General features: G+C 45.6%; 1 protein-coding gene across 4 annotated transcripts in view; it reads right to left on the bottom strand.

The window, feature by feature from the left end:
- LOC134227029 (organic cation transporter protein) overlaps positions 1-14,634 on the bottom strand; it is a 220,900-nt gene that overhangs the window by 156,594 nt on the left and 49,672 nt on the right. For 2 of the 4 annotated variants that reach the window (XM_062708214.1, XM_062708216.1), the window contains one exon: positions 4,314-5,009. In XM_062708214.1, the coding sequence (XP_062564198.1) occupies positions 4,314-4,638 (325 nt within the window). In that variant the 5' untranslated portion in view covers positions 4,639-5,009. Of the gene's footprint in view, positions 1-4,313; positions 5,010-14,634 lie in introns of those variants that run through there. The other 2 variants (XM_062708217.1, XM_062708218.1) reach the window with 2 other exon arrangements.

Genomic DNA, 14,634 nt, shown 5'->3' with positions numbered 1-14,634 from the left:
GCTGCTTGACGTACTTTCGAGTAGAGATGTCGGTTTTTAAGCATCTGGTGAATCCATCTGGTAATTATATTAGGTAGCCCATGACAACGTGCGGCTTCCAATATTGTATCGAAAGAAACGTTGTCGAAAGCACCTTCAATATCTAAGAAAGCACCCAAGCACGATTGCTTTTGAGCGAATGCTTTCTCGATATCGTACACAACCTTGTGTAGAAGAGTCACGGTAGACTTTCCAGATTGGTAAGCATGTTGATTAACATGAAGAGGCATGTTTGCCAAACAGTCATCACGAATGTGATGATCGATAATACGTTCTAAGCATTTCAGAAGAAATGAGGTCAGACTGATGGGTCTAAAACTCTTTGCTTCTTCATACGAAGCACGTCCTCCTTTTGGGATAAACTTTACAGTGACATCCCGCCAGGATATGGGAATATACCCAGTAGCAAAACTGCATACTAAAAGCTTTTTCAAAACATGTTTGATATACTCAAAACCTCTCTGAAATAGAACGGGATAAATCCCATCCTCCCCTGGAGATTTGTAGGGAGAAAAACTGTTAAGTGCCCATTGAATCGATTCAGTAGTTATGATTCTACGTGCTTGAGCCCAAGACCCATAGCTACATGAAAAGACATCAGGATCATCCGAAGATGTTATATCGACACATCCAGGGAAGTGCGTATCAAATAAGTGCTCTAACGATTCTTCATCAGAAGAAGTGTAGTCGCCATTTGGCTTGCGAATTTCGCCAACTTGGAAATCCTTGGATCTCGCAAGAATTTATTCAATCGACTGGAGGAATTCCTGAAGGAACTTCCGGAGGAATTCCTGGAGGAACTTCCGGAGGAATTCCCGGAGGAACTTCCGGAGGAATTCCCGGAGGAACTTCCGGAGGAATTCCCGGAGGAACTTCCGGAGGAATTCCCGGAGGAACTTCCGGAGGAATTCCCGGAGGAACTTCCGGAGGAATTCCCGCAGGAACTTCCGGAGGAATTCCCGGAGGAACTTCCGGAGGAATTCCCGGAGGAACTTCCGGAGGAATTCCCGGAGGAACTTCCGGAGGAATTCCCGGAGGAACTTCCGGAGGAATTCCCGGAGGAACTTCCGGAGGAATTCCCGGAGAAACTTCGGGGGGAATTCCCGGAGGAACTTCCGGAGGAATTCCCGGAGGAACTTCCGGAGGAATTCCCGGAGGAACTTCCGGATTAATTCCCGGAGGAATTCCCGGAGGAACTTCCGGAGGAATTCCCGGAGGAACTTCGGGAGGAATTCCCGGAGGAACTTCGGGAGGAATTCCCGGAGGAACTTCCGGAGGAACTTCCGGAGGAACTTCCTGAGGAACTTCCGGAGGAACTTCCGGAGGAACTTCCGGAGGAACTTCCGGAGGAACTTCCGGAGGAACTTCCGGAGGAACTTCCGGAGGAACTTCCGGAGGAACTTCCGGAGGAACTTCCGGAGGAACTTCCGGAGGAACTTCCGAGGAACTTCGGAGGAACTTCCGGAGGAACTTCCGGAGGAACTTCCGGAGGAACTTCGGAGGAACTTCCGGAGGAACTTCGGAGGAACTTCGGAGGAACTTCCGGAGGAACTTCCGGAGGAACTTCCGGAGGAACTTCGGAGGAACTTCCGGAGGAACTTCCGGAGGAACTTACGGCGGAACTTCCGGAGGAACTTCCGGAGGAACTTCCGGAGGAACTTCCGGAGGAACTTCCGGAGGAACTTCCGGAGGAACTTCCGGAGGAACTTCCGGAGGAACTTCCGGAGGAACTTCCGGAGGAACTTCCAGAGGAACTTCCGGAGGAACTTCCGGAGGAACTGCCGGAGCGATTTCGGAGGAACTTCCGGAGGAACTTCCGGAGGAACTTCCGGAGGAACTTCCGGAGGAACTTCGGAGGAACTTCGGAGGAACTTCCGGAGGAACTTCCGGGGGAACTTCCGGAGAAACTTCCGGAGGATCTTCCAGAGGAACTTCCGCAGGAGGAACTTCCAGAGGAACTACCGCAGGAGGAACTTCCAGAGGAATTCCTGGAGGAACTTCCGGAGGAATTCATGGAGGAACTTCCGGATGAATTCCAGGAGGAACTTCCGGAGGAATTCCTGGAGGAACATCCGGAGGAATTCCTGAAGGATTTTCCGGAGGAATTTTTGGAGGAACTTCCGGAGGAATTCACACCACATCAAGTTTGAGAAATATCTGAATTAAAAACGACTACTACATTTCTTCTTAACATCCATGGAGTTTGAAGACACGCACTAAACAAAGGACACGTGTATAATGAAAAAGTTCAATATGCGTGGCTCATCCCGCATAAAACAAAAAACTTTCACTGATTGGGTGCATAATATAAATTCCAAATCAAACAGTATATTGTTTTTCAATCCCCAAATAATTTTGTAGGAGCTCCTACTAGGCGGCAATTTTATTTGTGAGATATCAGCTCCCGAGTTGTCGGACCAAAATAGTAGTTTTATATATGTACAATGTATATACACTAGCGCCAAGTGTAAGAATTTTAAATTAATTAAGGAGGAACATAGATGGATTTGGTATTCGTTCCACTTCGCCATGATACTTAGAAATATTATAGGAAGCATCACGTCGTTTATTGATTGACTTTATTGGTTTGAAAATTACAGGTTCTCGGGCTGTAGTACTTTTTACAAAAAGCAGCTCTCGTGTTATGAAAGTTAGAACGAGTCGCGGAGAGTAAAAGTTGGAAAAAGTGTTCTTTAGCCACAAATGAGACCAAAGTTTATGCTTTACCTAAAATAAGAATAATGCTAAATCCTGTCAGATCAGAAACATTATACTATGGCTCGAATTAGTTTTGTGTGGCAAGCACAATGAATACACTACGCCCCAAGACTCGAATGTGTTTGCCATCCAAAAATTAACAAGATCGGGTTGAAAGCTTGAGAATCGAAACCGCCAAATCCAAAATGGCAATCACATTCCTTCGCAACGTGAATTGAAGGAAAAGGTAATATGCGATATGACTAGGGTAACAGCTGTATTTTGGACCGGGCTCTCATTTTGGACCACCTAGCTGAATTTTGTATTTACATCACACAAAACTAAATAAAACATACAATATTTAAATTTTATTGCAAAAAGAAACTATCCAGAAGGTATTTCCTACATTTGTTTAAAAATAGTATTCTGAGGTAAATAGTAAAATAGGTTCATTTTTCATTGAACCGAACATATTTTCGACATATCTTCTTTTAAGTTCTAGATCTCTTAAACTTTTGTTTTTACCAATCATTTGTTTCTCTAGTATCAAACCATTCATAAATTACTGTTCATACCGCATTTATAAATTACCGTTCATTGATGTAAGCCCTAGAAAAATGTCTATTAACCCAACATGTAACTGTTTTTATTATTTCCATACGAAAATACTGCCTATGATCGCATATCAGTCCCACCTTTGCTGGAATTCCTATCCATATGGGACAAATATGCGATTGTAGGCAGAATAGTTGAGAAAGCTCCATGACAAGAACCAATCTTTGCTAGAGCTCTCCGTCCGTGCTGTTTGTCAATGCAACAGAGTTCCGCGTTCTACGATTATGTTTTGTTTTGAAAATGAATGTGCAAGGAGCAAGGAAGAACCGGGCAACCCACTAAATACTATCAATGGCGCAAATGGAACAGATCTAAAAAACTACATAAAAAATATGCAGGGTAGGAGTGACCTGGTGCATACATCACGACCATGGGCCACACGTTTGTTTTGCTTTGATGATGCTGTACCGTGTGGTACTGGAATTGATATTAGTTTCAATACCCTTACCCAATATCTACTGTTCTAAGCTTTTGAGTGCTTATAAAAATGTATTGCTTAACAAGGACTTTCAGGATGAAAACGCTGAAAATGATGGAGATCACTAATTTAATCCAATAGTAACATAACTTTGCAAGCAATACAAAAAAAACTCGAGTGGTCCAAAATATGTTCAAAAGGTGGTCCAAAATTAAATCTTACATATCTTCAGAATTTACGATAGTTTGGTTCTTTCGGTGGGATTTACAACATTTTTACCTGCAAATCCTACCTAGCATTCACCACTTTTTAGTTGCATAGGGAATTGATCAAGCATTATTACAAAATCTAACTTTTATTCGACAAAATTGTTCGGCCATCTCCTAAAGTGGTCCAAAATACCTCCCTTACCCTACTTGTGCACGAACCAGAATTGAATGCATTTTCCACTTATTTTGGCAGAAATAAGCCTGTGATCTTGACCTTTTCCTAAATAAAACCAACATTCTGAAAAATGAGAAAAAATATTTCCAACTCGACTCACCTTTCGCATTTGCCTGCCGTTTGCTGCGCAGGGGTCGCTGTTCGTCGAAAATCATAATCCGCTCCTCGTCATCACTATCACGAGCACCGCCGACACCGGAAGTACGATCATTGCGATCATCATGCTCATCATCATCACCACTGTCAGCAGCATCGCCACCAACACCAACGGAACCAATTGGTCCCCTTTCACTATCGTCGTCTATCACCCGCCGCATTGGCAGAGAGCTCGAATCGGATCGACCCAATAGAACCGCGATTTCAAACTCGTCACCGCACTCTTTGCTGCCGGGACCACCGCCCGTTATGGACCACCTGTTGGCCATTTTCACTCTCACTCACGACGTCCGATTAAGTTGGATTTCTGTTGCGTCAACTGGCTGCTCACGATTTCACACAAGTGACACTTTTCCTCGCCGTTCGATTCGTTTGCACGCTATTCCCATAGTTGCTCCGAAGCACAAAATCCCAACCGTCAAACCACGTTCGATGTTCATCAATCAATTTACTGATCCCGAATGCCAACACGGTTGACGACCACGCGGCCCTGCACCTTGGTCAGGAATTTGTCGATAATCAGGAGCTGTAAATTGCCACTTTTGAAGCATGCTGGGTACCTATCATCACTTACTTTGCTCGATATTCTAAACTGATGGTGGCACAGTGGTGGATATTTGAGCAGAAGTCGGACGAAACCCTGAAGTTATAGTAATTTTACTTTTATTATGGGATGTGGTTATCAAATGGAAGTTTTTTTGGGGGTCATCTTTTTAATCATATTTTTTAATATTTCAAGTTAGATTGTTCAAAGTCATAGAACTAAAGAACGACGTTGACAGCTACTGACCCAATCACTAAGACATCTAAAATAATCTCATCATCATCCGAAATATTCGTAAAATATCCATATCACAACATATGATCTTTGTGGGAAATTCCTCAAAAAACAACAACCTTTTTGGGGAATTTCCCACAAAGAGCGTATATTGTGATATGGATATTTCACGAATATTTCGGATGATGACGAGATTATTTTAGATGTCTTAGTGATTTATTCCATTCACTGATTTCACAATGGAAAATATAGACATATATAACAAAATGGAGCGATTATTTTCAAGTGAACAAATGTTTCTTGCAATCTTTTCACAAAACAAAAAAAAGCATGTTGGCTTCTAAATATGTTAAATCCATTGCCAGACACTCTGTGGAAAAATGAGGAACATTTTTACTTTGTTTTAAAACGCAGCACATTTTAAGTCTGTCAAATTATTTTCGTTGAAATTTCAACTAAATATTGCCGCCACATTTGTAAAATATCCAGTAAAGATAAAGAACACGAAAAACAATCCTATTTTCTTATGGGCAATAATGCAATTGCGGCAATCTAACATATAGAAAAGGAAAATACTGAAAAAAAAAACTGCTGAAAATTAAACGCAAGTTTTGTCCCAACTTCGGACACCGTGCGGCGTCGTTGTTGTCGCCGTCGTCGACGATATGATCATCGTCACGCAGTACGGCACACAACAGCCGACGTCGTCACACGCGGTTAATTAGAGTTAATTGTCGTCGGTCGCACTAATTGTATGCAAAACTGGCCTGAGCTAACTGTGGTGTGCAGCGTGTCTGGTTGACCGGGCGGCGTTGGGCGCAGACAGCTGCTACAACCTGCTAAGGGTAAAAGAGCAAAGCGCAGTTTTTCTGCGAACATTGGCGTGTCGCATCAGTAGTGGAGGCGTGGCGGAATCGATCCCGGTTTACCCTTCTATTTCACAGTGAAATTTGTGGCTGTGTTCCCGATGAGTGTTCAACTGGAAATATGTGTCGGGATGGGTTACATGGAGGTACCTAATGAGCGTGAGGAATGAATAATTGGGGTGTTTTAGTTCGCAGATGATGACTAGTTATGGTTAGTAATAAGATCTTGATCGCGTGTAATGAATAGCAATTTGCTTAAAACAGAGTAAGGGGGGAGAAAATAAATGAAAAAAGTTGAAGAAAAAAGTTGCTAGAGCTTCTTTGAAACAAGTGCGCCGTCCACCGCGATGGAGCTTAATAACATGCTGGACAGGCCTGTCCAAACCGTAAAAATGTCCGGATACTAGGAGTTAGCATCTACTATACCTTCCGAAACCACTACCAGGATGTCAAAGAGTATTTCCAAGCTTGCCTTAATAATAGCGGTTTGAAGAACCGTGTCGACGATTTCCCGCGTCATATGACCGAAAGTAGGACGTTTGTATACCGATACCGTCAAGTCTTTTCTCGGAGGTGCGATAGAAGGCGAAAACAAGTAAAATGGAGGAGCGAGCTATGTCCTTAAGGTCAGGAGCCAGAACCAATTTGAGCGCCTGCTCAAGATGGACCAGAAAAGCTACTGAATACATGTGTCTATCATCGAGCATCACTGGCGGAGCTAAGCTGGGGCACGATAGGGCACACGACCCACCAAGCCGGATATTTTCCCTAAAATTTAAATATAAACGCCTAAATTGCTTAAAAAAAACTAATTTTCATAGAATTTCTTCCAAAATTTCTTCTTTCCAAAAGATTTATTGGATAAAAATTGGAGAGAATTCGATACCCAGCTTCGTAGCCCAAGTGGACAAATTGTCCAGAATATCTGGCAATGGTCCTTGCAGATCGATTGCGGTTGGCCCCGAAACGGGGGGCTCAAACATGAGCTCTGGGGGAGACCCATGTAGCTAATTCGAGAAGTTGCCGAGTCACCATGAGAAAAACTCATACCGTTCTCTGACAACAAATTGTACAAATAATTGTTTAAAATTGGTGAAAGTCCACACGAGTGGAGTTTGTCGGATAAGACATCAACACAAACTGAATCAAAAGCCCCCTTAATGTACAAAAAAACTGAGCCCATTTGCTCTTTTTTAGCGAAAGTAAGCTGAATTTCTGAAGAAAGCAACGCAAGACAGTCGTTCGCTTCCTTGCCCCTGCGGAAACCAAATGGTGTATCTGACAAAAAACCATTCGATTCAACCCATTTGTCCAGCCGGAAGAGAATCATCTTCTCCAACAACTTCCGAAGACAGGACAGCATCGCAATGCAGCGATACGAATTATAATCCGACGCGGGTTTTCTGGGCTACTAGATGGCTGTCACCCTCACTTGCCTCCAATCATTTGGAACAATGTTGGACTCCAGTAACTGGTTGAACAGGCTCAATAAGCGCCTCTTCGCGAAGTCTGAATATTTTTAAGCAAATTGAACCTGATTCTATCCATCCCTGGAGCGGAATTGTTAGATAAAAGGCGAGCAAGCGAGAATTCAATCATCGAAAAAGGGGCGATCCATGTCATCCCTGTAAGAAAAAGCATCACGTAGCTCTTGTTTCACCGGCACCGAATCCGGGCAAACTTTCTTTGCGAAGTCAAGTATCCACCGCGACGAGCTTTCACGATCTTCGTTTACGGACGACGCGTTGCGAATTCTTCTACCGACGGTCCACAGAGTTTCATTGAGGTCTCGCGCGATAAACCTTCAACAAAAGTGCGCCAATATTCACGTTTCTTCACTTTGACAAGTTTCATGAACTGGATCTCGAGCGCGATGTACCGTTTGTGAAGAACGATCGAACCGTGTTTCCGAAATACTTTGCACGCTGCGGATTTCTTGCGATAAAGTTGTGTACGGATCAACTGGGATAGAAACTCGTACTCTTCTCGCGGGGGAAGTGCTTCTATCGACATTACGCCATCAATGATGGCCTCCGCAGATGTGCCCCAATCGATGTGCTTCGTGAGGTCATATGAAAGGTCGATAGAAACAGTTTGATTACGTCCATTGGAAATCGAGACTTCGATCGGCAAATGATCACTATCATGGGGATCTTGGACCACCTTCCAAGTACAGTCTAACGATAATGAGCTCGAACAAATGGAAAGATCTAGACGGCTATCTCTTGCTGGAGGAGCCACTCGTGTAACTTCTCCTGTATTCAAAATTGACATATTGAAGTCGTCGCAGAGGTCGTATATCATTGATGAACGGTTGTCGTCGTACAGTTCCCCCCAGCCTGTTCCGTGGGAGTTAAAATCTCCCAAGAGCAACCGTGGCTCGGGCATAACCGAGCAGATGTGCGAGAGATCTCTACGAGATATCGCGGTGTTTTGAGAAAGATATATCGAGGCGATACTGAGGTCTTTTCCTCGAATAGTCACCTGACATGCGACAGCTTCGGTGCCAGACATCGGCGCAAGATCGACTCTATAGAATGAGTGCTGTATTTTGATCCCTAAAAGCACCCCTCCATATCGATTTGCCCGATCGCGGCGGATGATGTTGAAATCAGGAAAATAAAGGTTCACATCTGGTGTTAGCCAAGTTTCACATAAAGCAAAAGCATCGCATTGTAATTTGTTAACTAAAAATTTGAAAATATCTAATTTTGGAAGAATACTTCGACAGTTCCACTGTAGAATCGAAATCATGTTACTCTTATTGACTAAGTTAGCCATCGAAGGATACAAATGGCTCGAGGAGGGGCCTTTTTGAAGCCAGCTGCTTCAGGAGAGGAGTCAGAATAGGAAGAACAGTTTTGACCATGTTCTTCACGGGGTCGGAAGCATCAAAGAAGTTGAGGATGAGCTCCACGATGCCAGAAAGTGTGAACATTGGAGCGCTCGAAAATTCTTCTGCTCGCTCTCTTTGTTCTCTTTCCGACTGAGAAATCGCAAAAAATGGGGCATCTGGGGTTTTAGATGTTCCCGGAAGCGGTGTAAACTCTCGAACATCCCTATGTGAAACCACAAACGTTGAACGTTTTTGAGAGTATTTCCACCCGCTTTGAATTTGACCATGTTGGATTGGGGCTCACTTTGAGACTGTTTTCTAGGCTTTTTCGAGGGTCGCTGGCTCTGTTTTATTCTCTTCCTCGTTGAGCCATTGAAAACAATTTATTTATTTATCATCAGACTAAGGCCGGAGTGCCCTGTGCTGCACATAAAAGACTTCTCCATTCAGCTCGGTCCATGGCTGCACTTCGCCAACCACGCAGTCTGCGGAGGGTCCGCAAGTCGTCCTCCACCTGATCGATCCACCTTGCCCGCTGTGCACCTCGCCTTCTTGTTTCCGTCGGATCGTTGTCGAGAACCATTTTCGCCGGATTACTGTCCGACATTCTGGCTACGTGCCCGGCCCACCGCAGTCTTCCGATTTTCGCGGTGTGAACGATGGATGGTTCTCCCAACAGCTGATGCAACTCGTGGTTCATTCGCCTCCTCCACGTACCGTCCGCCATCTGCACCCCACCATAGATGGTATGCAACACTTTCCTTTCGAAAACTCCCAGTGCGCGTTGGTCCTCCACGAGCATCGTCCAGGTCTCGTGTCCGTAGAGAACTACCGGTGTTATAAGCGTTTTGTAGATAGTTAGTTTGGTACGGCGGCGAACTCTATTCGATCGGAGCGTCTTGCGGAGTCCAAAGTACGTACGATTTCCAGCCACTATGCGTCTCCGAATTTCTCTGCTGGTATCGTTATCGGCGGTCACCAGTGAGCCCAAGTACACGAATTCTTCATCACCACCGATAGAAACTCGTGGTGGGTGGCTCACATTGATCTCTCTTGAGCCTCTTCCTATCATGTACTTCGTCTTCGACGTGTTGATGACTAGTCCAATCCGTTTAGCTTCGCTTTTCAGTCTGATGTAGGCTTCCTCCATCCTCTCAAAGTTACGTGCCATGATATCAATGTCGTCAGCGAAACCAAATAACTGGACGGACTTCGTGAAAATCGTACCACTCGTGTCAATCCCTGCCCTTCGTATTACTCCCTCCAAAGCGATGTTGAATAGCAGACACGAAAGACCATCACCTTGCCGTAACCCTCTACGGGTTTCGAAGGGACTCGAGAATGCCCCTGAAACTCGAACTACGCACATCACCCGATCCATCGTCGCCTTGATCAACCGTATCAGTTTATCCGGAAATCCGTTTTCGTGCATTAGCTGCCGTAGCTGGTCCCGATCGATTGTATCATATGCGGCTTTGAAGTCGATAAATAGATGATGTGTGGGCACGTTGTATTCGCGGCATTTCTGCAATACCTGACGTATGGCGAACACCTGATCTGTGGTAGAGCGTTCATCCATAAATCCCGCCTGGTACTGCCCCACGAACTCTCTTGCAATTGGTGTTAGTCGACGGCATAAAATTTGGGAAAGTACCTTGTAGGCGGCGTTCAGCAATGTGATTGCGCGGTAGTTGCTACAATCCAGCTTATCGCCCTTTTTGTAGATGGGACACACGACACCTTCCATCCACTCCTGCGGCAGAACCTCATCCTCCCAAACCTTGGTAATGACCCAGTGCAGCGCTCTAGCCAGTGATTCACCACCGTGAGCTCTCCTGGTAGTTGGTCAACTCCAGGGGCTTTGTTGTTTTTCAGCCGACCGATCTCCTCCTGGATTTCCTGGAGATTCGGAGCCGGAAGTCGCATGTCCTGCGCGCGTGCTCCTAGTTCATTACCATACCGCCACCGTTGTCTGCCATATCGCCATTCAGGTGCTCTTCATAGTGCTGCCGCCACCTTTGGATCACCTCACGCTCGTTCGTAAGAAGGTTCCCGTTTATGTCCTTACACATATCGGGCTGTGGCACGTGACCCTTACGTGAACGGATCAACTTCTCATAGAACTTTCGTGCGTTATTAGCGCGGTACAGTTCCTCCGTCTCTTCACGGTCTCGATCTTCCTGCTGGCGCTTATTCCTCCGGAAAATCGAGTTTTGTCTGTTCCGCGCCAGTTTGTATCGTGCCTCGTTCGCCCTCGTGCGGTGTTGCAGCAATCTCGCCCATGCTGCATTCTTCTCCTCAACTAACTGCTCACATTCGCCGTCATTTCCAGTCGTTTCTCTGATCCGGAGCCACCGTGCCTAGTGCAGCGGTTGCGGTGCTTCCAATGGCGGATCGAATATCTCTCCAGCCATCTTCAAGAGATGCTGCGCCTAGCTGCTCTTCCGTTGGGAGTGCCACTTCCAGCTGCTGCGCGTAGTCTTGGGCTAGTCTACCATCTTGTAGCCGCCCAATGTTAAGCCGCGGCGGACGACTCCAACGCGTGTTGATCACCGTCGAGAGTTTTGAGCGCAGACATACTGCGACGAGGTAGTGGTCGGATTCAATATTCGCACTGCGGTAAGTGCGTACGTTCGTGATGTCGGAGAAGAATTTACCGTCGATAAGAACGTGGTCGATTTGGTTTTCCGTTACTTGATTAGGTGATTTCCATGTGGCCTTGTGGACATTCTTGCGGGGGAAGAAAGTGCTTCGGACTACCATTCCGCGGGAGGCTGCAAAGTTTATGCATCGTTGGCCGTTGTCGTTCGATACGGTATGCAGACTATCCGGTCCGATGACCGGTCTATACATTTCCTCCTTTCCTACCTGAGCGTTCATGTCACCGATGACGATTTTGACGTCCCGCAGTGGGCATCCATCGTATGTCTGCTCCAGCTGCGCATAAAACGCTTCTTTCTCGTCGGCGGATCTCCCTTCGTGTCGGCAGTGCACGTTGATGATGCTATAGTTGAAGAAACGGCCTTTTATCCTCAGCTTGCACTTCCTTGCGTTGATTGACTGCCACCCAATCACGCGTTGGCGCATCTTTCCCAGCACTATGAAGCCGGTTCTCAGCTCGTTGGTGGTGCCACAGCTTTGGTAGAAGGTAGCCGCTCGATGCCCGCTTTTCCGTCGTGTCAGGGCTGTTTAGCGTCCCACCTAACACCAGGACTTGGGCTTGTGCGCTTTGAGCGGCACACGGTCGCTTTGGCGGAGCCTACTTGCGGATACATGCAGCTTTTTATAGAGGTTTAACAGGGCCCACTGTCAAACCCCACCACATCCTAGGCAGGCGCCACAACTCGCAGATGGCCTGGGGAGGGATCGTCAAGCCCTTGGACATAGTCCCTGCTGCCCCCATTGAAAACAAAGGAAACCCCATTTCCAACCTCGGTGTCAGAGCTACCTTGATCGTCCAAAGGAAGAGACGAGTAGATGGTGTCAGAAACGACTGGAGAAGCGGCTTTCTCAACATTTCGGCGTAACTACGCCGAGAACGCTGCTGAAGAGACCGCTTCTGGTGGATTCACTGCTGTATGTACGTTGGGCAAGCTTCAAGAGCATGTGGAGGGCTTTCGTTACAATAGACACATTTCGGTGCCGACTTGCACGCCCCCACCACATGCTTCTCTCCGCATGATGCACAGCGAGGTTTATTGCAGCAATACTGAGCGGTGTGGCCCAGCTGCTTGCAATTAACACAGTTCATGACCTTCGGTACATACAGCTGAAGAGGTAGACGAAGTTTGCCAATCACTACGTAGTCAGGCAGTGCGGACCCGGAAAAAGTGACGCAGAAAGAGTCAGACGGGGAATAAATCCGCTTCTCTCCCTCCTGCGACACCGAATACATTTGTTTGCAATCCAGTATCGCAACAGGAGGCAAAAAAAAGCTCTTGAAACGACCGAAACCTTATTCACCCAACCTCGAATATCCGTACGTGAAGCCAAAATTGAGTAAATGGGGTCGAAGTAGTTTCCCTTTACTCCCATGTTAAAAAATTACCCAACGGAAAATTTATTTACCCAAATGGAGGTTTATTTCACTCAATTTTGACCTCAGCTAATGAAACTCAAAATGGGCTTCCCGTATTGAACTGGCGTCGTTGGATTGTTTCGCTCTTTTGTTTTTGACAACAGAAGAAAGAGTGGATGAAAGAGAAGAGAAAAAATAACTCAAAAGTAAGTTTAAAAAAACTCAACGCTGGGTACTTTTTTTCTTCCGTGTATATTCGAGAGTGAAAAGCTCGCAGGTGGCAATCTCGTTGGTCTGTTTGCGATCACTGACCGTGACGCGAAGCTTACTGGACCCAACCATGTCAATGGTCTGTCAGACGAAAATCGCTTTTCCAGATCTTTGCTGATCTGGCTGATATTCAAACGTGACAGACGAAAATCGCTTTTCCATATCTTTGCTGATCTGGCTGATATTCAAACGTTTGCCTTTGGGTCGGAAGAAAACAACATACGGCCCACTAGAATCGTGAGGGTAGACCTTGGGACGGGGGCTCAAATAGGAAATTTTAGCGTTGCTGGTGTCCATTTCGTTTTGGTTTGGAACACTAGAATGCAACGAAACATCTGACATGGAATACGAAGTAGGTACCCCCACCAACTACGCCTTCGCGCATTGCGGACACGAAATGCGCCGCTGCAGTGAGGCACAATTAATTTTAAAATTAAACAATTATTACAAGGCAGAAAAAACACACATACACAAATTAATGAGAGAGGAAGACGAGTTAAAGGGAAAAGAGAAAAAAAAACTATTTCAAAAAGATGGAGAAGAGAGGGGAAGAATGATAGGGAGCTCAAGTACCTAAATACTTGCGTTCACACTGCTGTGTCGCCGGCTAACGGTTCTGGCAGCACACACTGGCTGGATGGACACTCGCCGGTGGTGCGGTCGAAGCGAACCACGCTGTTGTTGGTGTTCTCGCCGCAGACAACACTGCAACTGGGTGGATGGATGGTGGCAGGACGGCAGCGTCTGTGTTGGTGGAGACGCACGATGGATGATGACTGTCGGCGTGGGGCGATGATGCCTGCGCCTGCGATGGACGCCGAAGAAACTGCAAAATTTTGCGTTGTCTTGCAAAAGCAACGAAATGGCTACTTAACTGCTTCAGTTAAGCACCACTTCCACTCAAGCACTATGCTTCAAAACACCTGTACTCCAGGAAAAAAACAAAAGAGAAGCAGACCGTACGCGAACTTACAACCGTCTCGCTCGGATGCTCGACGTGGAAATGTCCTTTAAGAGTTGTTCACAGTGAAATATGTCATGTTAAGTAAATTAAACTACATTTTGAAAAAAAATCCTTACTCACGTTCCTTTAGGGAAAAAATGAGCATCCCTAGAACATATCTCACCAGTATGGTAAAACTAGATAAGATGAGTAAGATATCCGTAAAGGAATTGTGAAAATCGGTCGAAAAACGCCTGAGAATACGCAGTTTGAAAATTTAGTTCCCATGATTTTCTGATCACGGTAGTCCGCGTTAGTAATTTTATCACGGTTGTTGCGGGAGGTTCCAGAATTCGCCGATTCTTTCAGCAGACAGACAAATTAATTTGTCAATGGTCAGTTACAAAGCTGTTATAAAATGTTTATTGAACATAATATTAACATAAATATACAGATTTGATTTTCACTTACATATTCGGTGTTAGAATAACAGAGCCCAATTGACTCTTACTGGTCAGATACCTCCTCACATAACAACTATCGGTGTCTGGATA

The sequence above is a fragment of the Armigeres subalbatus genome, chromosome 3 (assembly GCF_024139115.2).
Source record: "Armigeres subalbatus isolate Guangzhou_Male chromosome 3, GZ_Asu_2, whole genome shotgun sequence".
Classification (NCBI taxonomy): Eukaryota; Metazoa; Arthropoda; class Insecta; order Diptera; family Culicidae; genus Armigeres; species Armigeres subalbatus.
This window is presented reverse-complemented; position numbering and strand designations above follow the sequence as displayed.